At 35.7% G+C, this 23,808-nt stretch overlaps 1 protein-coding gene across 3 annotated transcripts; it reads left to right on the forward strand.

Annotated features, from left to right (window-relative positions):
• Nucleotides 1-4,632: 4,632 nt before the first annotated feature.
• Nucleotides 4,633-21,862, forward strand: STARD4 (StAR related lipid transfer domain containing 4). Of its 3 annotated transcripts, none has more exons than XM_015238890.3 (6): nucleotides 4,633-4,790; nucleotides 11,953-12,066; nucleotides 13,002-13,051; nucleotides 17,660-17,786; nucleotides 18,616-18,730; nucleotides 19,660-21,862. In XM_015238890.3, the coding sequence occupies exons 1-6, from the start codon at nucleotides 4,776-4,778 to the stop codon at nucleotides 19,887-19,889; spliced, it is 651 nt and encodes a 216-aa protein (XP_015094376.1). In that variant the 5' UTR covers nucleotides 4,633-4,775; the 3' UTR covers nucleotides 19,890-21,862. The 3 variants fall into 3 exon arrangements, with proteins under 3 accessions (XP_015094376.1, XP_015094377.1, XP_072814379.1); XM_015238891.3 differs by having other exon boundaries at nucleotides 4,777-4,852; XM_072958278.1 differs by lacking the exon at nucleotides 4,633-4,790 and adding an exon at nucleotides 15,330-15,378 and having other exon boundaries at nucleotides 11,983-12,066.
• Nucleotides 21,863-23,808: the final 1,946 nt, after the last annotated feature.

The raw sequence follows: 23,808 nt of genomic DNA on the forward strand, positions 1-23,808 counted from the left end.
TTCATTTTCTTAGAAGTGTAATTTAAAAAAAAAAACAAATGAACATAATCTTTAAACAACAGAGCAGATAGCACAAAAGAGTAAAGCATAAAAAGCGAGTAACAGAAATAGTTACCATGGACAACTCAGTATTTTACCCCACTGAATCTTAACAGTTGCCTGTGCCTCTGGTCCACTCTCTTCTCACACAGACCTTTTTTCCTCTTCTTTTCTGGTAGTTCTTAAACATGAGCCAGACTGGTCTTACATTAGCTAATGGACATCATCCAGAAGTCACATTCCTAGACCCTCATTCCCAAAGATTCTGATATAGTAGTCCCAGGATAGGGCTTGAAGTCTGCATTTTTAAATGCTTTCCATCCACGATGTGGATGTATGGGAAATTTGGGGACCTATGCTCCACACTCTCACTTGTGTTCTCACCCAAGGGCTCTTCCCCAATACCTGCTACCATTTATTTCTGTGTGCCCATCAGTGCCAAAATCTGTGCCAGCCTCTGCAGCCACAGTCTCAAACACTCATAGCAATCGTGCAAAGAAGATATTCTTATCTCACATTACACGTGGGAAAACTAAGGCTCAGTTATGTTTAATAATTTGTGCAAAGTCTTCTGCCTCCTTCTTTGACAAGAATGTGTAGTTAATACTAGCTTATTTGTTTAAGCATGTAAAAAAATTTCCTCAAGGGGATAGGAATGTACTTCTGTGAAAGTCAGGGACTGATTACAAGGAGCAGAAACCCACTCAAAAGATGTGAAGAAGGTTTGTCAAAAGGATGTAGAAGAATATATAAGCAGCTCATATAACTTAACAAACAACCCAATCCAAAAATGGAAGAAGACCTAAACAAGTAATTCTACAGTGAAGACATACAAATAGGCACATGAAAAATTGTTCAATAGCACTAATTATCAGAGAAATGCAAATCAAAACTACAATGAGGTATCACCTCACACCAGTCAGAATGGCCATCATTCAAAAGTCCATGAACGATAAATGCTGGAGAGGGTGTGGAGAAAAGGAAACCATCCTGCACTGTTGGTGGGAATGTAGTTTGGTGCAGCCATTATGGAAAACAGTGTGGAAATTCCTGAAAAAACTAAAAATAAAGTTACCATATGATCCAGCAATCCCGATCTTGGGTACATATCTGGAAGGAACTTCAATTAAAAAAAATACATGCACCCTAGTGTTTCTAGGAGCACTATTTACAACAGCCAAGACATGGAAACAACCTAAATGTCCATCAACAGATGACTGGATAAAGAAGTTGTATATTTATGCAACAGAATACTACTCAGCCATAAAAAATAATAAAATACTGCCATTTGTAGCAACATGGATGGACCTGAAGATTGTCATTCTAAGTGAAGTAAACCAGAAAGAGAAAGAAAAATACCATATGATATCACTCATATGTGGAATCTAAAAAAAAAAAAAAAGGACACTATGAACTCATCTATAAAACAGAAACAGACCTGCAGACATAGTAAACAATCTTATGGTTATCAGGGAAAGGGGGTGGGAAGGGATAAATTTGGGAGTTTGAGATTTGCTAATGTTAGCCACTACAAATTTCTTCTGTAAAGCACAGGGAACTATATTTAATATCTTGTAATAACCATTAATGAAAAAGAATATGAAAATGAATATATGTATGTATACACACGACTGGGACATTGTGCTGTATACCAGAAATTGACACGTTTTAACTGACTATACTTTGTTTAAAAAAAAAGGATATAGGAGAATTTCATGGAATCTGAATATAGAAAACAGAGCCTGGCCTTAAGGAGATTCATTTAAACACAGCCTTGGGTTTTTGAGATACGGCAACAAAAGAAATAGATGGTTCTCATATATGTCTTCTCCCCACGTATGTATAAATGGCCTACACCAAAAGCTGCTCCAGCCAGGCACAGAACTATCCCTGTCTCCCCATTACCTGGATGAAAACATTCATGTCCTCCTTCCTTCATAGCCTCACCTGGGATGTCCCCTCCCAACACCTACCTCTTCCTTGTTTTCACCTGACTCCAGGCCATTGCTGGGCAAAACAAAGGAAGAAAGTGTTACAAGAGAAAAGGGGTCCTCTATTCCCTAAAAGCTCTTTCATCCTAAATGAGAGAAAGTCAATGCAAACCGACTTTTACAAAAATTATTGGATTATGTAAGTAAAATGTTCAGGATTAAATCCAGCTCTGGAATTTGCTGGGGGTCACTTTATAAACTGCCCCAGCATCAACAGGCTTCCTACAGCAGGGATTTAATAAGTGTTTGTTGACTTGAATAAAGGCTATGAACTTCCCTGAGTCAAATTTTCTCAGTATAGAATTGCTCATATTCTCTAATTTCAATATGTAAGGGTTTTATTTTTATTAATGTTGATATTTATTAATATTAACATTTAAAACATTTAATTAATATTCTTCAGTATGTAACATTTGATTTTCTTCTTGATTAAACAGAGTTTGGGGGACAGAATTTTTTTTTTTAATCTTCAAGTAATTGGGGGTATTTGTACCTGCTTTTATTTTGTTTTTTATTTCTGGATGTATTACTTCCTGGCTGTAATAGTGGATATATTATTTCCGTGTTTTGGAATTTTTTTCAGTTTTTCTTCTTGAAAATTCCTTTTTAATGTATTCAGTCTGATTGCAGTCAGGGCTTGGCAGAGAAGCTGTTTTTCCTCTTTAGGGTGACTTTCTATAGCTGGTCAAATACATTATATGTCTCTTTTATGCTTGAAGTCTAGATGGAAAGCTAATTTCCATATATTCCAAACTATTTGGAGAGGGGACCTGTCTGCTGCCCTATATACTATGGTTTCCTTGTGAGTACAATCATAATAGAGCATACATTATCAGATTGTTATCAGGATTAAATGAGCTAATACATGAAAAATGATTAGCCTTGTGGCTTGTCCATAGTAATAATCCCTCAGTAATAACTTCAGATGATATTTTCTTTTTTCTGAACCTGCAGTTCAGAAAAACCTGCAGTTTTGCTCTTTGTAGTATTCCACTTTGACAGACATAGAGTGGTTTTGAATTAGCCCAACTTCTTTCTAACCAAGAAAAACATGGCAACAGATGAAGAGCAAAGGGCAAAGAAATAAAAACCTCTCTACAGATATATGGCCTTTTACAGCAACCCCTCTCAAAAAAAAAAAGTCAAGTTGATTTTGTTTTAAATATATTGTACCAGATTCTGTGAGACAATATGCAGAGCTACTGAGCAATGTACCCACAGCTCAATTCTAATGAGAGATACTAATTTTCGACTTTTTTGTAATGGTTAATGGGGACTTGTCCCTCTCTACCATTCAACTATGTAAACTTTTCAGGCAGGGATTAGGCCTTTAATTTCTGGCCCTCACGTCTGTGCACAGGTAGGTGCCTGACAGAGAGCTGTGAAACACATTATGAGTTTCAGGGGGGTTAAGAGTTCCAGTTTTAGAGTCCAGCAGACCTGGACCACATTCCAGCTCAGCTGCTCAGAAATTAAGTAATCTGCCTTAAGATCTATGCAAATTATTGTGTTTTTTGTTTGCATATCTCTATCTATATCTATGTCTATATCTATATATATCTTGAGATAGTTTGGAGTAGTGCTTTGGTTAAAGTTTTACATAAATCTCACTGAATCCACTTAGCCTTCCAAGGTAGGTGTGTTTTACAGATGAGCACATTTAAAGTAAACACCAAACAAATTATTATTTCTTTTATAATTAAACAATGAGGTAAGATTTCAAAAATCTGCCAGTAATGACTAGCAAGTGGTGTTTGGTGATTCTTTTAGCGATGCTAATTTAAAACTTTATGAAGTATTATTTATTCTCAGCGCAAGCCTATCAAAAATGACTAATGGTGTAGTCTTGCAGTCCTTCCTACTCTTGGTTCTCAAACATACCCTAGTAAATGTAATTTACATATACCTGATTTTTAGTTTTCAAGTTCGTCAAACATCCTATCATCCTATGGGTGACTTCACAGTCATTGGAAGAAATGTTACTCACCTTCAAATAGAAGAAAACCAGAACGCTTAGTAAGGCTGCTAAAGCCACCTGCACACCTCTCCTCTTCTCTATTTTCAAGGTTGTCGTCTGAACTCCCTTATCTGAGGACAAACATTTGGTCAAAGACCAATTCACACTGTGGCACTGACTTTGTTTATATGCCTTTTCATACAAGGCTCTCAATCTGTGTCAAGGGAGGCCTCAGGAGAACAAAGAGCCCGTCATCCGCGCACGGGAGCATTTTCTCTTTCATTTGACTTTTGGCCCTGGGAGGTGTAGTGCAGCTGCGGGATGCTAGACCTTCACAGCAGAGAATTTAAGCCAGCCTTATCCCTGACCGTCGTCATTAGCTCCTTATTTGTGTTCGTATTTTCCCAGCTGTATTTACTGCCACGAAGAATTCTTCCACAATTAATTGGCCACGGGCCACCCTGTCTGAGGCAAACCCACACACGCAGGTGGCCAGGTTTCAGCCCGCCCACACTCCACGCGGAATCAGTCCATCTTCCGGCGACCAATCAGCACTCCGCACGCTGCCGCGCCAGCCAATCCAAGAGAACACACGTTGCTCCTGCCAACTTCTGCCCCTAGCCCCGCGGAGCACCGAGTTCGAGCCGGGGACGTGGCTGGGGGTTCGGCCCGCTTTTCCCGGAAGAGCTTGAGGCCTTCCAATTGGCTGAGACTGGTAACGGCTTGGCACCCATTGGCTGCTGCCGCCCGCGGCCGCGGAGGCGGGGAAGCCGACAGCGCTCTAAGTGATGAGCTGGAAAGCAGTGAGTATTGTGTGTCTGTCTCGCGTGCGCCTGAGTCCGTACCTCTGCTCGCTTCACCTCAGGTAACAGTGAGTAGTGGCATGGAAGTGAGACGGCCTGGCGGGAGGACATCAGGGGCGTCTTCCCCGAGCCGTTCCGGGCTGTGGGTGAGGGAGACAGGGTGGAGGTCCGGGATGGCTGAGCCGGCTGCGGGCGGGTGTGGACCTCACAGGTGAGAGAGAAGTCGCCGGGGAAGGGTCGCGCTGGAGGATCCCAGGGCTTGCACCTCGCCTCTCTAGCCAGCTCACCAATGTTAGGACGCCGATTAGGCCTCTGTTACTCCATCTGTTAAATGGGGGAAGGCGGGTAATAACCTCGCCTCGGTGGCCTCGGTGAAGATTCATAGAGATCACGTTCTGTGACGGGCACGGTGCTTCTGGTTCTTAGTGGATGCACAGACAACAGAAGGTCCATCCCCTCATACCAGGCCCTGACGGAGTTGTTGATGACAAGGGCAGTGTTTTCCAGGTGCTTACTGTCTTCCAAGTTCAGTACTAAATGTATTAACTCTTGTGATTCCTCAGTAAGTTAGTGTTGCTCTAATTTACAGTTAAGAAAGATTACCTGAGATTCTGTAGGTTCAGGAGCCAGGACAAAACGCGACAAACTCAATATGATGTCAGGTTTTTAATGTAAAGTCTCTTCCAGTCTGCGATCGGCTTCCAGTGTTTTGCCCAGTAGACCTTTGGTCTCTGAAGGCAGAGGTCCTGGATTGGAATTCTCTCTTCATCACTTATTAGCTGTGATCTTGGACAAGTGACAATCTCCTCATTCATACTTTCAATTTCTGTAAAATATAGATAGTAGAATTGGCTCTTTAGGTTGTTTATGAGGGTTAAGTGAAATAATACAATTTAAAGTGGCCAGAAAGACTGATCACTTAGTAAACGATCAATAAATGTTAGCTATTATTTTTAATAAAAGATTAGAGCATTAGAAGCTTGAACATTAGCTTAGACTTAAACTTAAAGCTGTGACATTATTAAAATTTAACATTGTCTTAACAGTTGTAAAATGTCTCAGTGGTGTTGTAAAGCCTGTCCTAAAATAAGTGGAAGTGAGCCCTGAATCAGGAGTATTAGTCCCACTGCAGAAGTAGGCTTCCCTGTTACATTTCTGCTACAACCGTTGTTAAACCTTGACTGAATTGGAAAGGCTAAATTACCAATTCAAGACTGACTGAAAATTAAGTATATGCTGCAAAATTTTTATGTTAGGTAGAAAATATAATTTAATTTACAAAGCCTTGGTTTGCACATCTTGGGGAACATCTGAGGCATGTTACATTGAAGCTATTCACATAAATGAAACCCATATCAATCAGATAATGGAAGGTTAAACAGTTCTGATGTGAGCTTCTTTAGTAAGTGAATTCTGACTTAATCATGCTACATAACTACAGGTATTTATGGCATTCACTTTTTATTAGAGGTTAAAACATTTATTATGTTAAATACTTAAATAGAACCTATGGTCATTTCACTGACATTTAACAAAAAATGGAACAAAGACTGGTCAAAGACTCTGGTGCTGACAGAGGATCTCAAGAAAAAATTTTAACTTGTGAAAGCTGTCCACTCTCTGATGGCAGCCACTGTCTACATGAGTGATCACTTTAAAAACAAGCATAGAAAAGATGAACAAAAAGGTTAGTTTAAAGTAAGGAAAAAATAAAGGTAACATTACTCAGCACGTGGCTATAGAGTTGTCAAGAGTGTATAACCTTTTATAAAGAGCTATTAGATTCTGATATAGTTAAATGGTACCTGTTTTCTCTGATGTGTAAGTTGGAGTTGAAGAGTTTCCTAATAGAAGGGCAAGAAGGAGAATAAAAGAAATAGAGAGATAAAGGTATTTAAAACATTTCCTGATGTTCTCCACAGATGGAGATCGCAGTAGGGCATATTTTGTGCTTTCTTTTCAACTAATGTGACTGCCCTGTTACATTAGGAGAGCACCAAGACCTGCCCCTAACCCCTGCCTTGGTTCTGGAATATATTTTGAGAGATGCTCTGTCTTGCCTGCCCACACACGGATTTCAGTTTAGACAGTAACTGTTATTCCTTTTTGGATTTAATCCTGATGAAAAAAATCCATGCAAGAATTAACTGCCTGCCATTATGGAAAACAGTATGGAGATTCCTTAAAAAACTAAAAATAGATCTAACCCTATGATCCAGCAATCCCACTCCTGGGCATATATCCAGAGGGAACTTTAATTTGAAAAGATACATGCACCCCAGTGTTCATAGCAGCACTATTTACAATAGCCAAGACATGTAAACAACCTAAATGTCCATTGACAGATGACTAAAGAAATTGTGGTATATTTCTACAATGGAATACTACTCAGCCATAAAAAATAAAATAATGCCATTGCAGCAACATGGACTCAGAAATTGTCATTCTAAGTAAAGTAAGCCAGAAAGAGAAAGAAAAATACCGTATGATATATCACTTATATGTGGAATCTAAAAAAAAGACAAATGAACTTATTTACAAAACAGAAACAGACTCACAGACGTAGGAAACAAACTTACGGTTACCAGGGCGGGAAGGCGAGAGGAAGGGATAAATTAGGAGGTGGAGATTTGCAGATACTAACTATATAAAACAGACAATTTCTTCTGTATAGCACAGGGAACTATATTCAGTATCTTGTAGTAACCTATAATGAAAAAATATGAAAATGAGTATCTGTATGTATATGTAAGACTGAACTATTATGCTGTACACCAGAAATTGACATTGTATTTAAAAAAAAAAGAGAATTAACTGCCTGGTTAAATACTTTATTGAGCTAAAAGAGAGCTTTCCAAGATTATACTTACTTTGCTCCTTTTCCTACCTCCAACTCTACCACCTTTAAAGAGGCTCATTAATAGGAATTTTTAATGTTTTTCTTATTGTTATTGAATTCAAAGTTTATTTAAAGGGTAGAATAAGTCAACTTTGAGACCAGAGGCTGGATTACATCCATTTCTATAGTTCTCGGACCTGGTATATAGTAGATGCTTGGTAAATAAAATAGTAGACCGCCTTGAGAAATTGTTGTGTTTCATTATGGTAAGGGAAGTTTTGGTCATTCAGAAGCTCAAGGATGATTGGTGTAAACAGGCCCACCTTAGATATCTTGAGATCTTCCATTAAGTGAGACCAGTAGCTTACTGTCTACCAATTTTCTGCTTTTTTATTCACTGGGTTCCTACTTCATCGTAGACATAAGGAGTGTAAAATTGAACAAGTCACATTTCCTGCCCTCAAAGTTTTTACAGTTAAATGGGAGAAGTTGACAGGTGAAAATTATAGTATAGAGTTGCCAAGAGAAAACACTGGAGTGGGAGCTAACATAACCTTTACGGGAGTCCAGGAGAAGACGAGTAGAAATTGGACAGTAAGCTCTGCCAAAATGTAAAAGGTCCATAAGCCATATTAAGGAATTTGGACTTTATACTAACCTGTAGGAGTGAATGATAACTAAGCTAAACACCTTAAAGATTTAGATTCTCATCTTTACAGGTAGTTTTTTTTATTACTTACTTTTTGTGTGCTAGATTTGCATAAAGATAATGTTATCTATGCTAACAGTACCTTTCCGTCTTATCTGTGATTTCTATCAAAGAGTTTTGAAAAAATACTCTTCCTGCCAGCCACAGGAACCTGGCGGGCGACCTTTGCATTTAAAGACTGTTGTTTAATCATAATGATCCCAGTAATTTCTTTTGCAATTCCTAAGAACTCATGCTTGTTTATAACATACCCTTAAATAAGGTCATTGTATGGCTGTCTTTTCAGTGGAATGGGGAGATGTTCCTGACAGGCAGACTTTTTGAATGAGCTCATCCACTTTTAGTCTATGGGTAGGATCTATACTTTCTGAACATTTTGCATCACTTATATAGATCCTAAATTCTATATTATTGAATTTTCTTTCCATATATACTGTCCCAAGTTTCTGAAGGGATTTGCCACCCCAAAACATGCTATTTTGGGATAAAGATTACTTTGAGCTGAAGGCAATTAAGCAGCAGCAAACGCAGAAAGCACTGTTTTCACTTCCACTATCTGCCTGAAAGTAGGATATCAATTTCCTTTTGTGAAGGTCTTCCTTTTACCCTCTCTTATACCAGAAGAATAACAGCTATCACTAGAGACAGAAGGGTGGCATTGAGATGGTCTGCACAAACTTTACTAAAATAGCCCTTCTCTTCTATTAGTTTCTTCCCATATATTTGTCTTCCCATAATTTACCAACCCTAGAAGCTTAAACTCCTTTCCCCTTGTCTTGTCATTTCTCCACCATTTATCACCCTTTTTTAAAATGGTGTATAAGCTCGTGGAAATAATTGCTTCTTTGGGTCTCCAGTTCTTTTCTCTGAAGGCCTCCTTGCATATAAAAATTAAAATATAGCATCAAATAAACTTTGTCTTCTTCTGTTAATCTATCTTTTGTCAATTTAATTTGCAGGTCCCAGAGAGAGAACTAAGAGAATAGAGGAAGGGTTTTTTTTTTCCTTCCCTGCACTTCTGTATCATTTTAATGTTTATCATGTTTAATGCCTTATATGCTCTGCTTTGTGCTATTTAAATATTGTTTATAGCACTGATTTATTTTTGTCACCTTAGTTTTTAGATCAGTGGTTCTCACTCCTGGCTGGATAACAGAATGATCAGTGAGGCATTTTAAAGGACCTAGATTTCTGGGACCTACTCCAGAACAGACCCACTGAATCAGACTATCTGGCTGCGGGCCCTGAAATCTAATATCCAAAACAGAGTCAAAGAAAACCAGAGGCAGGTGGATGTTAAAGTGGTAAAGGTAAATCTTATTCAAGAACTATTGTGAGAGTGGAAAGAAACATTGGTATTGCGTTGGGCTCCATTCTGAATACAACAAGGGCAACCAGGGGTTTATAGCAAAGGAGCAAAGTGGTGTCAATGAATGGAAAATTACAGTGAGGAGACATTAGGATAAGAGAGATTTCACCCTAGACCTACCTGACAGGATTGTTGCTGAAGGTAGGCCAGGGTGGTAAGACTGGGGATGAGGTAGGGAAATTTGAGGATAGGGGATTTTCACCAAACTGACTCAGCAGGAGTGGACTAAGGGGTCCAAGGACAGGCCCAAGAGCTAGGCCTAGTCCAAAGGGAGACTTAGAGGAGCCTGACCAAGGAGGGAGTCTTTGTCATCATTAGCAACTGCTACAAGTGCTAACAAAGGTGGTTCTGCTATATGCACCTGTAGCTGAGAATTGCGTTCTCATTCTCATAGAGGCTTGAGCCTTGATATATCATTTGGATCTTTTCTTGATCTTCTCTTCAGTAGTAACTTGATGATTCTGTAAATGGACAACCTCCTTTAGCCTTTTACTGGAGAGTACCATGGCACCAAAAGGAGACAAAATTAAGACCACATAATTCATGTTTTGAAGCAAACACACTTCAACAAATATTAAGGGCCAACGGTGTTCCAGGAAGTGTTATAGTTGGTGGGGATATAGTAGTGAAAAAGGCAGACAAGGGGCAATGTCTCTATTAGTTGGGGACGTGGTGGTCAAAGAATAAAGTATAGTACAGCAATATATAAACAAGTTAATTTCACATAGTGATACACTAAGAAGAAAATAAAAGAAGGGTATAATAGTGATTTGGGGAAGAATGTAGTAAGGACAGGAAGTTTAAACTGAAGTTGTCATTACAAGTTGTTACTATTCATGCTAAGATTTGGGATCTAGTAATTCAGGCAGAGAAATAATAGCAAGATAAAAGGCCCAAAGTCAGTGACAGCCTTGGCCTATTTAAGGTGCGGAAAGAAAACCAACTGAACATTGTAGACAATGGTATGTGATGACAGTGAGAAGTGGAATCTCCTAATTCCTATTAAGGTTGACTCCAAGGCTTTTGATTTTGAGCAGCTGGCTCAGTTACCATTTTAATAGTAAAATTATTAAGATGAGGAAGACTGAGGCAAATTGAAGGAAGCCTGGGGAAGCAAGAGATGCCCATTAGGCATGAAGTTCTAAATAGGCTTCTTGATCTGGGACTTGGATCTCTGTGTGTGTGTGTGTGTGTCTGTCTCTGTCCCTTTCCCTCCCCCTTTTTTCCTCCCTTCCTCTTCTTTCCACCTGGGTTTTTCCACACATCAGCCTCAGGAAAACCATATTTCTTGTACGCCTACACTTTGATCAAAGGCTCCCAGAGCGATTATTCTAAGAGAAACCTACAGAGAATGCACAGATTTTTCTAATTTAACTGTGGAAGTCATGCAGCATCACAGACTCCACCTCTTGATGGGAAGTGTGTCAAAGAATTTGCAGCAATGTTTTAAAACCATCATATTATAGACTCTCTCATTATGTTAATCTTTCCAGGTTAGTAACCATTTCCCTTTAAAAGTACTGTTGAACAGTAGCTTGTATTTGGAATTATTAATGATATAGTACTTTCCTCTTTATAGTTAAAATTATAAACTACTTATTTATGCTGTGCTGGTGGTTCTGGAATCTTCATCTGAATTCCTTCCTTACACAGATACCTCACTGAATCATGTAACACTTCATCAAATGATATAAAATACTGAAGACAGTGGAGTTCTCTAAACTTTTGAAATTGTTCAGAGTTCTGTAGCCCTATCCTTAAAGGATATGAGAAGAGGTTTCCAATTGTGCTTGTCATTTGTTTGCTAGAATGAGTCCTATATCTACTAGATGGTAAAATGAAAATTTTCAACTACTGACTCTCTGAGGACTTTAAAAAGAGTTTATGCCTTGTGTATTATTTTTGTATTTTGGAAAGAGATATATTTTTTAAGTTATCTGGAATTTTATAATTTATTCCTTTTGCTTAGATTTTTATTAGAAAGAGAAATAAGATGGTATTTTATTTCTTATATGAGTTAATTTAAAACTCAAGATATGTGATTCTTGTCCCTGTATGTCCCACACCTTAGAAACTTTTATTAAAATAAACCTATGCCCAGGTTCTACCCTCAGAGATTCTGACTGGTTGATTTGGGGTGGGGTCCAGGTATAGGTGATTCTATTATGAAGACAGATTTGAGACCCACTGATGTACTGAATCAAACTGTGGTATTTGCAGTTGCTAATCTTAGTTTCTGTAACAGGAAAATCAAATGGAGAGCCTGCCTGATGCAGCTGTTTTGGCAACTAGACTGAAAAACACTCTCATACAGTACCATAGCATTGAAGATGATAAGTGGCGAGTTGCTAAGAAAATGGTAAGTTAGTTAAAGTACTTATATTTGGGGTATGTCTTCTGTCTAATGCGTTGGTGGATGACCTTCAAAACAGTATGGGAAAATATGGACCATATTTTAGATGGATATGCAGGATAGATAACTGTGCTAATAAAATTGGTGGTTTAACAACTCACAAAGGCAGAAACATAGTAATCCTGTGTTCACTGGTTCTTCAGATACTGGACATGAGAATAGACTCATGGCAACAAGATCCTGAAGAGCTGCCTCTTAAATCAATAAATATATGTGTCAGTATTGATTTAAGGAAGTATAGCAATTGATAGTTTGAAATAGTTTCAGATATTTTAACAAGCCTGGGAGGATGGCCAGTTAGTATTCTTTTTTACCAATATGATTTTCCCAAACTATCACATAGCTGAGTGTTGATAGAGCCAACCCTAGGACCCAGGACTATACTAGTTAAGTGCTCTAGCTATTCTGATATTCAGAATTTCTTGGGAAATGATCTGGAAAAAAATGCAGGGACTAATTCAGGGTAGCACTGTCATAATAGATGTGAATTGGTTAATTTAAAAAAGACATATGAGTAAGTTCAGAATGAAATAGTTCTATTATCTTAGTCTAAATGTGTCAGTAATGGTAAATAGACGAGATTGGAATGAGGCAAATAATAATGGCTAATGAGATAGTGTCATCACTGAATCTTATCAGTGTTTGGGTATCGTTAAGCTACTGAAGAATCTTTTATGGAGGTCTGTAATTTAAGTACTTTTGAATACAGAAGAAATTCAAATATGGATTATTTTGTGGTATAAATGACTTTTATGTATCTCTTTGAATATTTACTTAAATTTTATTTTCATGCAAAAACTCTAGACTTTATGAAATTGTCAGTTTTATATCCAGATTTCCACCTATATAATAATCACCATACATTGGTTTTGTTTTTCTAGAAAGATGTAACGATTTGGAGGAAACCTTCAGAAGAATTTAATGGATATCTGTAAGCAAAGTTTTATGTAGCTCTTAAGACATTGTTAAACTTCAAATATATAAACAAATACACACATGATCACTAAATGATCATTGCTAGTAAAATTTGGCTTCTGCTTTTAAGATTTTAAATTTTCTGAGAAGCAAATCATGTTATGAATCCAAAGCCTTTAAAATGTCCATATCTCTTGTGGACTGAATTCGTGGTGAGGGGATCATAAATAATGATATCAAATGGCTGATAAAATCTTAATTTCTTAGCATGGTGTATAAGACCCTTCTAATATTCCTTCTATATTTACTCAGTGCTCTAGCATACTTTATTCTAAGAATTTATCTTGAAGAAATTATCAGAAAGATAATAGTTATTTAAGTACTTGTCTCTTCCATCACAGCATTACTTCCAACATTAAAAATTATAAACAACTTGAATAATCAAAGTTGGAGAATGATTGAATTATAAAACGTGATATTAGACGTCTTTAAAAAACGTATTTTCAGATATTATTTAAAAACATAAGAAAATGCTCAAGAAATAATGTAAAGGGAGTAAAGCAGAATACTAAACTGTATGTAGCACAATCATAGGTTGAGTTTAAGTATATATTTTTATGTATTAAATGTTTTTATTTAACAAAATATATACCTCTAGATGGCAGTTTTATGGGTGATTTTTATTTGTTTTTTGTTTTTTGTTTTTTGCATATGAATTGAGTTGCATATGAGTTGAATGTGAATTATGCCTTTAACCAGTAAAAAAAATATTGTTTTGTAAAGCCAGTGGAGATGGTTGCCTGGTGAAATTGGAGTGGAATATTCACATCCTTGGGACTCGGCACTTTTAAAAATGACACTGTTGGCCCCACTTACTATATACAGAATGTTTTGAAGTATAATACCAAAGATACCATTTCCAGAAAGATAAATTATACAATATTTATGACAAGGACAGGGAAATGAGTCGGATTAAGCATTGTAAGCAAGGATGAAAGTTAATTGTTTTAGATCAGTAATTCCCGTGAGGGTTGAAGAAGTGTGAGAAGTGCCAAGGGAGCACTATGCTTGGTGACAGGGAAAAACTTCATAGAGGAGCTAATATTAGAGCTGAGTCCTGGAGGAAGAATAGATATTTCTTAGAGAATGGAGGAAAGGAAATATTAATAGTCTAGGCAGAGGGAATTGCACATACTACATGAACACAGATGGGAAACACTTTTAGGAGTTTGTTTAGGGAAGATGAAGTTGTGTTTGTATAGCTGGAGCATACAGTATGGGGTGGGGAGAGCATGTCTGAAGGATTTTTGAATTCTAAACTAAGGAATTCAGTTTTGCACTTATCATCTGCTCACCTGTCACCCCCTACCTCCCAAATCCTCAAAGGATTTTGCATTTACTCTAATAACATTGTGAAGGACAGAAATGAGCATGGAAATTATAGAGAAGTAATTTTATCCTGGAGTTCCACAGCTAGCTTCTTGAAGTGTTCCTAAGATTGTATGCAAAGTTTTGTGACAATGTGTATATTCCTTGGAAGTGAGCTGTGATCTTTTTTAAAGATTCTTAAAGAGATATGTGATCAAAAGAGCCAGAAACTGATGCAGTCTTGAGTTGGACACAAGAGTTCCCAAATTAAGGACCTAGCATGGGAGTTGAAAAGGACAACTTAATGTGAATGAGATTTATGATAGTGATGGTGGTGATAACGATGTTGGTGATGATAACGAACACTTATTGAGAACCAGATATTGTTCTAAGCACTTTACATCTGGGAAATCATCTTGATAAAACATGGTGACTTATTAGTTCTGACTGTTGGAATGGGTTAAAGGAAAAAGAAGAGTCAAAGCTGAATTCCACGTTTCTAACTTGGGTGCCTGAATTAGTTTGTATTCCACCCCCACAACATACCCCAAGTTAGAGAACACAGGCAGGAAGAGCAGATTTAGGATGGGGAAATAATAGAAGCTTGAGCTTTAGATATTCACAAAATGATTTTAAAAAGTTTCAGATGCTTTACGAAAAAGAAAAAAGACCCCACAAAACATTACTGGTAGAGTCAAAGCCAATCTATCTCTTCTCTTCTTTCCTCCCCAGAGGTAACTACTGTCTTGAAGTTGTATATATTATTCCTGTTTCATGCTTTGACCATGTTTGTCTGTGTGTTTTCTTTAGTAATTTGCATTAATTTTTCAGTGTTATGTTTTCAAGATTTACCCATGTTGTTACATGTTGATCTGTTCTTTCACTTCTATTTGAGTATACCACAATGTGTTTATCTGTGTTTGCAGATTTGCCTACTGAAAAATGTTTAGACTGTTGCCAGTTCTTTCCTATAAGGTACAGTGGTATAGTAAACTTTTTGGTACATGTGTCCTGCATGCTTAGGGACATACATCATTCAACTTAACTAGACATTGCCAAATTGCTCTCTAAAATGGTGACAGCAGTTTGACAGCTCTCATTCCCCTCCAGTACTTGTTATTAAGTTTTTAATTTCTGCCAGTCTCAGGGATGTGAGGTGGTACCTTGCTGGTAATTACTTGATTATGAGTGAAGTTGAGCATCTCTTCTAAATTTATTGACATTTCAAGCTATCTTAACATATCCTTTGCCCATCTTTTCTTTGGATTTCCTTTTTCCCATTGATTTATATAAATTAATTTTATACCCTCTATAATAAGTATTTGTCTTTTTATACATGTTATACTTCTTCCAGTCTGGCTAGTTTTTAAAGAAAAGAAATTACTTATTTTGTCATTTGTGGTATGCAGGTTTTTAATTTTAGCCATCTTGTATTATTTTTGTTTTTGTGTGTTTTATATATTCAAGAAATCCCCCTGTACCCTGAGGTCACAAAGATGGTTACTTACATATTTTTCTCAAAGTTTAAAAATTTTACATTTTACATAGCAGTCTTTTTTCTATCTGGAATTAATTGTTCTGAATGGTGTGAAGTAAGAATTCAGGTTTATTAGGATGACTATTGAGTCCAAGCACCATTTTTGAAATAGCACATCTTTTTCCCACTGATATGTAATGCCACCTTTGAAATATGTAAGGTTCTGATATTATTCATAAGTCAACCCTCGGTGTTATATTCCTGGGTGACCTATTTTTCTATTTCTAATAAAAAGGTGTTTTTTGGTGGGGGAGGGATAAATAAGGAGTTTAGAATTATCAGATACACACTACTATATATAAAATAAACAAAGACCTACTGTATAGCACAGGGAACTATATTCAATACCTTTTAATAACTGATACTGGAAAAGAATCTGAAAAAGAATATATATATAAATGTAACTATGTAACTGAATCACTTTGCTGTACACCAGAAATCAACTATACTTCACTTTAAAAAAGTATTTAAGTCTGTGTAAAAATATGCATATACCTAATTATTAGAGAAATGCAAATCAAAATCACAATGAAGTATCACCTTACACCAGTCAGAATGGCAATCATCAAAAAGTTTACAAATAATAAATGCTGGAGAGGGTGTAGAGAACAGGCAACTCTCTTCTACTGTTGGTGGGAATGTAAATTGGTGCAGCCACTATGGAGAACAGTCTGGAGGTTCCTTAAAAAACTAAAACTAGACTTACCATATGATCCAGCAATCCCTCTCCTGGGCGTATATCCAGAGAAAACTCTTAATTCAAGAAGACACATGCACTCCAGTGTTCACAGCAGCACTATTTACAATAGCCAAGACATGGAAGCAACCTAAATGTCCATCAGCAGATGAATGGATAAAGAAGATATGGTATGATATGTGTATGTGTGTGTATATGTATATATAATGTTGCAATATATATAACTCAGCCATAAAAAAGAATGAAATAATTCCATTTGCAGCAGCATGGAGGGACCTAGAGATTATCATACTAAGTAAGTTAGACAAAGAAAAGACAGATATTGTATGATATTTCTTATATGTGGAATCTAAAAATCTAAAAAAAAAATTATACAATGAATTTATTTCCAAAAAAGAAGCAGACTTGCAGACATAGAAAACAAACTATGGTTACCAAAGGGGAAAGCAGGGGGAGGGGTAGATTAGGAGTTTGGGATTAGCAGATACTACTATATATAAAACAGATAAACAACAAGGACCTACTATATAGCACAGGGGACTATATTTAATATCCTGTAATAAACTATAATAGAAAAGAATCTGAAAAATTATATATATATATAAACTGAATCACTGCTGTACAACAGAAACTAACACAACTTTGTAAATCAGCTATAGTTCAATTAAAAAATGTGTATACTAATAACATGTTAGAGCATAACTGAGAAAAGAACAGCAAACAAAATAAATGGAAGCATTACAGTGTTCTGTAGACTGTTCTTGGCTACACCATAACCTAAAGGTACTTTCTTCATGGTAATGCATAAGAGAGTCTTCAGATCTCTTATTAGACTTGAAGATAAAGAGTACATTCTGATGAAATAATTGATAGAAACTAATTTATCAGAAAAGTTGTTGGGATTTACTATTTTTGAAAAATCTTCACTAACTTTTAGTTTTTTTAAAGTTAGCTCTAAACTTTAAGAGTATGTTGAAAATTTTCATTCTAATAGCATTTGACTTTTAATATTTTTTCTCCAGCTTCAAAGCCCAAGGTGTTATAGATGATGGTGTCAACAATATAATAGACCATATACGCCCAGGTCCCTGTCGCTTGGATTGGGACAGTTTAATGACTTCATTGGATATTTTGGAGCATTTTGAAGAGGTATTTGTTTAGAAATATTACTTCAGATTGTGTGTGTGCACACGTGTGCGTCCATGTGTACACACTTGTATTCACTGCTTTGAGAATAAGTAGTCATGGCAAAGATTTCACAGGAGAATCCTTGCTGCCTTTTAAAAAGCCTGAGTTTCCTCATATTAACTAATGAATGTTAGTCAGAACTGAGTTTGTTTTCCCCAGTAGCTCTACCCTTGCTGCTTAAGAGGATCATCAGAGTCTTTAGTTGTAAAACCTTAAGTGGTGTTCTGAAATCTAAAATTCTGAAAATACCAGCATCATATTTGGGTTTCTAGGTAGTTGTATTTAGGCTTTCCATAAATAATATTAAGTAAATATCAAAGTCTAAAGATAAAAATGCTACCTTAGGCATTAGAGAATTATGTAACCAAAGTGGCTTTCTCTCTTTTTCTATTTTTATTAATTCATTTCTTGCCATGTTTGAATTCCTTTATTGAAACATTAGCTGTTTTAGTCAAAATATTTGTGGATTTTATCTTCTATACCTATAGTCTACACCACCTACTTCCACTTTTATCATATAGGATAAAAGGTGACCATATTGAAATAGAGGTTTGGATACTGGATAACTTAGCTCTGTATTTTGATTATATATCTTCTTCATGTCTATACATTAGCAATGAGATTTGGAATAGATAGCTAAACCTGTCAGAATCACTGTAAGAATTGTTATTCATAATAATTATAATATATTTTAAGGGAGTATTAAGTTTTTTGCTAAAGATTAACTTGTGATATATGTCTATGTATGTGTTTCCTGTAGAACTAAAACCTGTTACCTGTTCTCTTCCAGAATTGCTGTGTGATGCGTTACACTACTGCTGGTCAGCTTTGGAATATAATTTCCCCAAGAGAGTTTGTTGACTTCTCCTACACTGTGGGATATAAAGAAGGGCTTTTATCCTGTGGTAATTATCTCAAAACCTTACACTTTCATTTTGTTTTAAACATTTGAGATTTTAGGCTGGAAGTTCCTTTTCACCCATGTATTATCAACCTTCATAGTTATTTCATAATCACTAAGATTTGTTTGCAAATGCTAAACCCTAGGAATTAAAATAACAGTATCATGAAAGGTTTTGCAATCTTTCTGATAGGTTTTTGTTCCTAGTGACACAGCTAACAAATATGGATCGTATGACTGCCTCTAAGAAAGGATCCAGTCAATGGATTTCCTTCTAAGTCACTCTCAGGACACAGCTTCTTAGTCATATAGTTAGAAAAAAATAGGCTTGGTATGTGTTGGTATATTTTTCTTTCCTTGATCTGTGTAATATTTTTCTTTTCAAAATGAAAAATACTGCTATTAGAAGGCTCCTGCTTTCTAAAATATATCTATAGGCAAATTATTATTTTCTCATGTATAGTATGTATTTGAGTTGGCAGTTATGGGTAAATAACTACCTGTTTATTCTTAACCACTTAGTACCAAAGTTGGATATGGCAGTGCCTGTGGAGAGCAGTGGTGGTACCATAGGTTTGAGGCACCTTGAGGCCTGCCTGCCTCAGTGAAGAGTCATAGTTTCCAAGGAGCTACCAAGATGACATGATGCCATCTATCCTGAGGGGACTGGAATTTTCCCCATTACATTATACCACTATTAAAAGTCCACTTGTTAATTATCTTTTTTTTTAAAAAAAATTGAAGCATAGTCACTTTACAGTGTTGTTTCAGGTATCTTTTTCATTCTTCCATGGTCACTCTTGGGGCTTAATTTTCATCTACATGGATAAGAAGAAAAATATTTAAACAAGAAATCTGATAATATTTTTAATGAGCATTTTAGACTAATGTCATTAATTACTATTAATAGTATTATTTTAAAATTCCTTGTAGGGATAAGTCTTGACTGGAATGAAAAGAGGCCAGAATTTGTTCGTGGATATAACCATCCCTGTGGTTGGTTTTGTGTTCCTCTTAGAGACAATCCAAATCGGAGTCTTTTGACAGGCTATATTCAGACAGATCTGCGTGGGATGATTCCTCAGTCTGCAGTAGATACAGCCATGGCAAGCACTTTAATCAACTTCTATGGTGATTTACAAAAAGCCTTACAAAAGGCATAAAATGTTTGAACTGGTATTATGTCCCCTGAATCACCTCTCTCTTTCAGGTGCATGGCCTGTAAAAATCATCCTTTTCTCTCTTGTGCATAGTATGTAGAAAAATTTGAGATGTTTTTGGTTTATTTCATTCCTAAAGTAAATAACAGTGGGCATTGCAGTTTTCCTTAACAGTCATTTGCACATTGTTTGGTATGGCCGTGTGTCTAGCAATGAAGAGTATGACAAATCCACCAAGAAGTAGATATAATTCTTTGACTCAAACTCTTAAGAAATTGAATATTAGTACGAATATTTTGGCTGCTTAGAAGTTAGAGGAAGCCATGCTTCATACTGGTAGGTTAAAATCACCTATTTTAGAGCTTTATGAACATTCTGCAAAAGTTTTAAACTTTACTGGAAGCTAAATATTAATGCTTTACTTTTGGTTTGCGCTGAGTTTGACAATATCATAGACTAAAGAAAAAAAGCTCTTATCTGTATTTTATAAAGATGAACTTCATTGTCAATTGACTTGTACTACTTTCAGTATTGAAAAGATCAGAAATAGAAAAGAATAGATATCATAGTAAAATGCAGTTCAGTTTTGATACACAGATGGCATTATTTTGTAGATATCTTTAAAAATATATTTGTATCTTTATGTGCATTTGTTTTGGAAGTCTTAAAAGCATTTATGCATGAATAAGACAATTTAAAAAGCTGCCAGATATGTGCTGGGGCACCACATTGATTGGGCAGTAGTCTGGGTTGTGGGAAGTGGTTGGTGGTATCCCATACTGACCAACAGAGAAGCATCGCTCTAGAAAGTTAAATTCAATGAATGTTCTGTACGTGTTGCAGTTTTAAATGTTTCAGTTTCAAGTATGTCACTCAACTCATAATGTATTACTAACTATGTCACAGACATTCACAATTGTGATGTAACTTCAGTCTGGAACTATAACAAATGTATTCATAGATTTATCCAAATGCCTAGATGAGTCATTACCAGAATGAACTATATGACCCTTGGTTTTGTGGGTACCTTGAATGAATATTGCTAAATGATTTTAACATTCCACATGATCTCTGGCTTTGAACTAACCACCTGGTTTACTTCTAAAATGAGAACTTGAGGGAAACTCAGTTGTCTGTGCAAATTTTTGTCAGTATTTATATTTGTGTATATGCATTCATCTTGAAATCTATTTCAGTGTTCTATGAGTTATTTATGTGTTACTATTACTGTTTCTTTTTCTTTCTTTCTTTCTTTCTTTCTTCTGGTTAATGTGGAGTAAAGTGAGTTCTGGAAATCTCTATTTGTTAGAAGGGCAGGAAAAGCACAAGAGCATATGGTAGTTCAATTGCATGAAGGATTGATCTGTGTTTCACTTTACTGTGTTTCCCCGAGTGTAAAGAAAGCACAAGTTGCAGTTTTTCAGACCCATTTTGATAAAGTGGAAAAAGTAGAGCTGATTTTTGTTTTTATTTTTTGCTATTGGAGATGTTCAAAAAAACAAAAGGTGGCAGCACCACAATATCCATAGTGAATAACCTGTTTTTAGATTGAAAATACTTTGTTTCAAGACGTGACAGAAGCAATGCATAAATGATACTATATTCTTAATTTGAAATTTATTATTTACTAATGTTTTTCCAAATTGACTATAATTCTTGAGTTGCTGGATTTCTCTACTTTTTTTCCCCTCGCAATGGGGAAAGAAAACTGAGCTGTTTAGCTTTCAGTTTCCCATGGCAATTGTTAAATGTTAATTTTGACTTAATCTGTTATCTTTTATTTGGTTTTATTAGTGTAGAGTAGGAGGTTTCTTATATCCTAGTATTCTTTCTAGGATTGCAAAATACCAGCAGACGTCCAATTATAAGCTGCCCCAGATTGGGTAAGATTGCAACAAGATGTACATTACTATAAGGGCTATTATTACCTGGGTTAGGTGCCCCCAAAGGCAAATAAAACTGTTCACTCTCAGCAACTCTATGTTCTCTTTGTTTTTTTTTTTTTAACTTATTCCTCCAACTAGTGATTACATCAATCCACTGTTGAATGAGGACCCACTGCAGGTAACAGGACCCTCATGGAAAAGTTTTCATTGCAATATTGAACCATATGATGGATTAAAGAACTATATTTGAATTACCTGAAATTTATATGCAGCTTCTAGATGGCACTTTAGATCTGCTGGATTCTAGCTGTGCACTTAAAAAAAAAAGGGGAAAAAACAGGTTTATTGAGATATAATTCCCATGCTATATAATTTACCAGTTGTAAGTTTACAATTCAGTGATTTTTGAATATAGTTGTGTAGCCATCATGAGAGTCCAGTTTTAGAACATTTCTGTCACCCAAAAAGATCCCTTTTGCCTGTTTGCTGGCTCATATTTAACCAAAGTTTAGCACAGTTGTCAGTATAAAGAAGATTATTAAAATGATTAGATCAGACTTTGTTTAGTTTTGTTTTCAATTGTAGAGGTGTTTTTGATTCTAAGCTCAGGAACCTGATGATAATGTATTAAATATGTTTTCTCAAATGCCATAATGATACAAAATTTAAAGATGTGGGTTAGGATTAATATTAACATATAATAGAGTTTGCTGTTTCTACAGCAGTGAATATATAATTTAAAATTTCCTAGCAGCTGCATTTAAAAAATAAAAAGAAACAGCTGAAGGTAATTTTAATAATATAGTTCACTTAACTCAACATATTCAAAATATTATCATTTTAACATGTAACCAGTATAAAAATCTTTAAGATATCTTGCATTCTTATTTTGTACTAATTTTTTGAAATCTGGTGTGTATTTTACGAATTTGGGCTGGCCACATTTCAAGTGCTCATTATCCACATAAGGCCCGTGGCCTCTATTGAATAGCACAGTTCTGTATGTATCAGTTTGTCTTTCTACAATAAGAAGTAGAGGTATTTCATGAAATTACTCTCTTAAATACAAAATATTTTCTAGTCTCTGAAGCCTTCAGTGCTTGCTAAATGGAATTTCTTAACATTAGAAATAAATCATTTAGTAATTTTCAATAGAATAAAAAGTATAGCCAAAATTTTTTCTTTTAAAAATAATTAACTTTTCATAGGGCAATTGATGAAATGAAAGAATGTAATTTGCCTTATAGTTAATGTGGTTGATTATTTTCTCTAGCTTATAGCTAGTTTGTATTAGAAACATGTATGCAGGAAATACTTGGCATAGTACTATTTTCAGTACATGGTACCTATTTTTAAGGAAATTAGTTTCATACAAGAAAATATAACTTATCATAAGTGATCCTTTTGCATGAAATATTAGTTTGTATTGATAATTCTTGATTAATCTTGAAGTTTAACAGAATACTCAGAAAAAATAATTGTAAGAATTTAGTGTTCTGCAGCTAAGTATAATATAAACTGCTAGAGTATTAAAGATAGACTGTAAATATTAAAAATCTCTTCATTTCACTGTTCATTGAAGTTGGATGTATTTCAAATTGTAGATTTCTGTCTGTAAATTGTCTCCTAGTAAAAAAACAAAGTCCTTTCTTTACTCCCTCTTTCCTTCCTAACTGAAGGACATTTAATCAACACTCAGGTTGAATTAAATTAGTATCTCAAGCTAAAAACACTGTAACTGAGGTTGCCTCTGGAGAAGATAGGAAATCGATGCACAATTTAAGCCCCTAATGTCTATTGAGCTCTTAGTATGAGTAATTCCCTTTGATGTAGATAAAAGCTTTACCTGTTTACTTTAGAGCATACTAGCATCCTTAGAACCTGTTGTTAAAATCCAGTTTCTTTGAAATAAGTGGATACTGTAGCTATCCCAACCTTATTCATAGATTAACAGAACACAGAGAAGCTACGTTTTCATTTTACCCTGTGTTGTATAATTACTTGTCCAGTTTCTCTCGCATGCCTTTTTTATTCAG

This window comes from Vicugna pacos, chromosome 3 (assembly GCF_048564905.1).
Source record: "Vicugna pacos chromosome 3, VicPac4, whole genome shotgun sequence".
NCBI classification, from domain to species: domain Eukaryota; kingdom Metazoa; phylum Chordata; class Mammalia; order Artiodactyla; family Camelidae; genus Vicugna; species Vicugna pacos.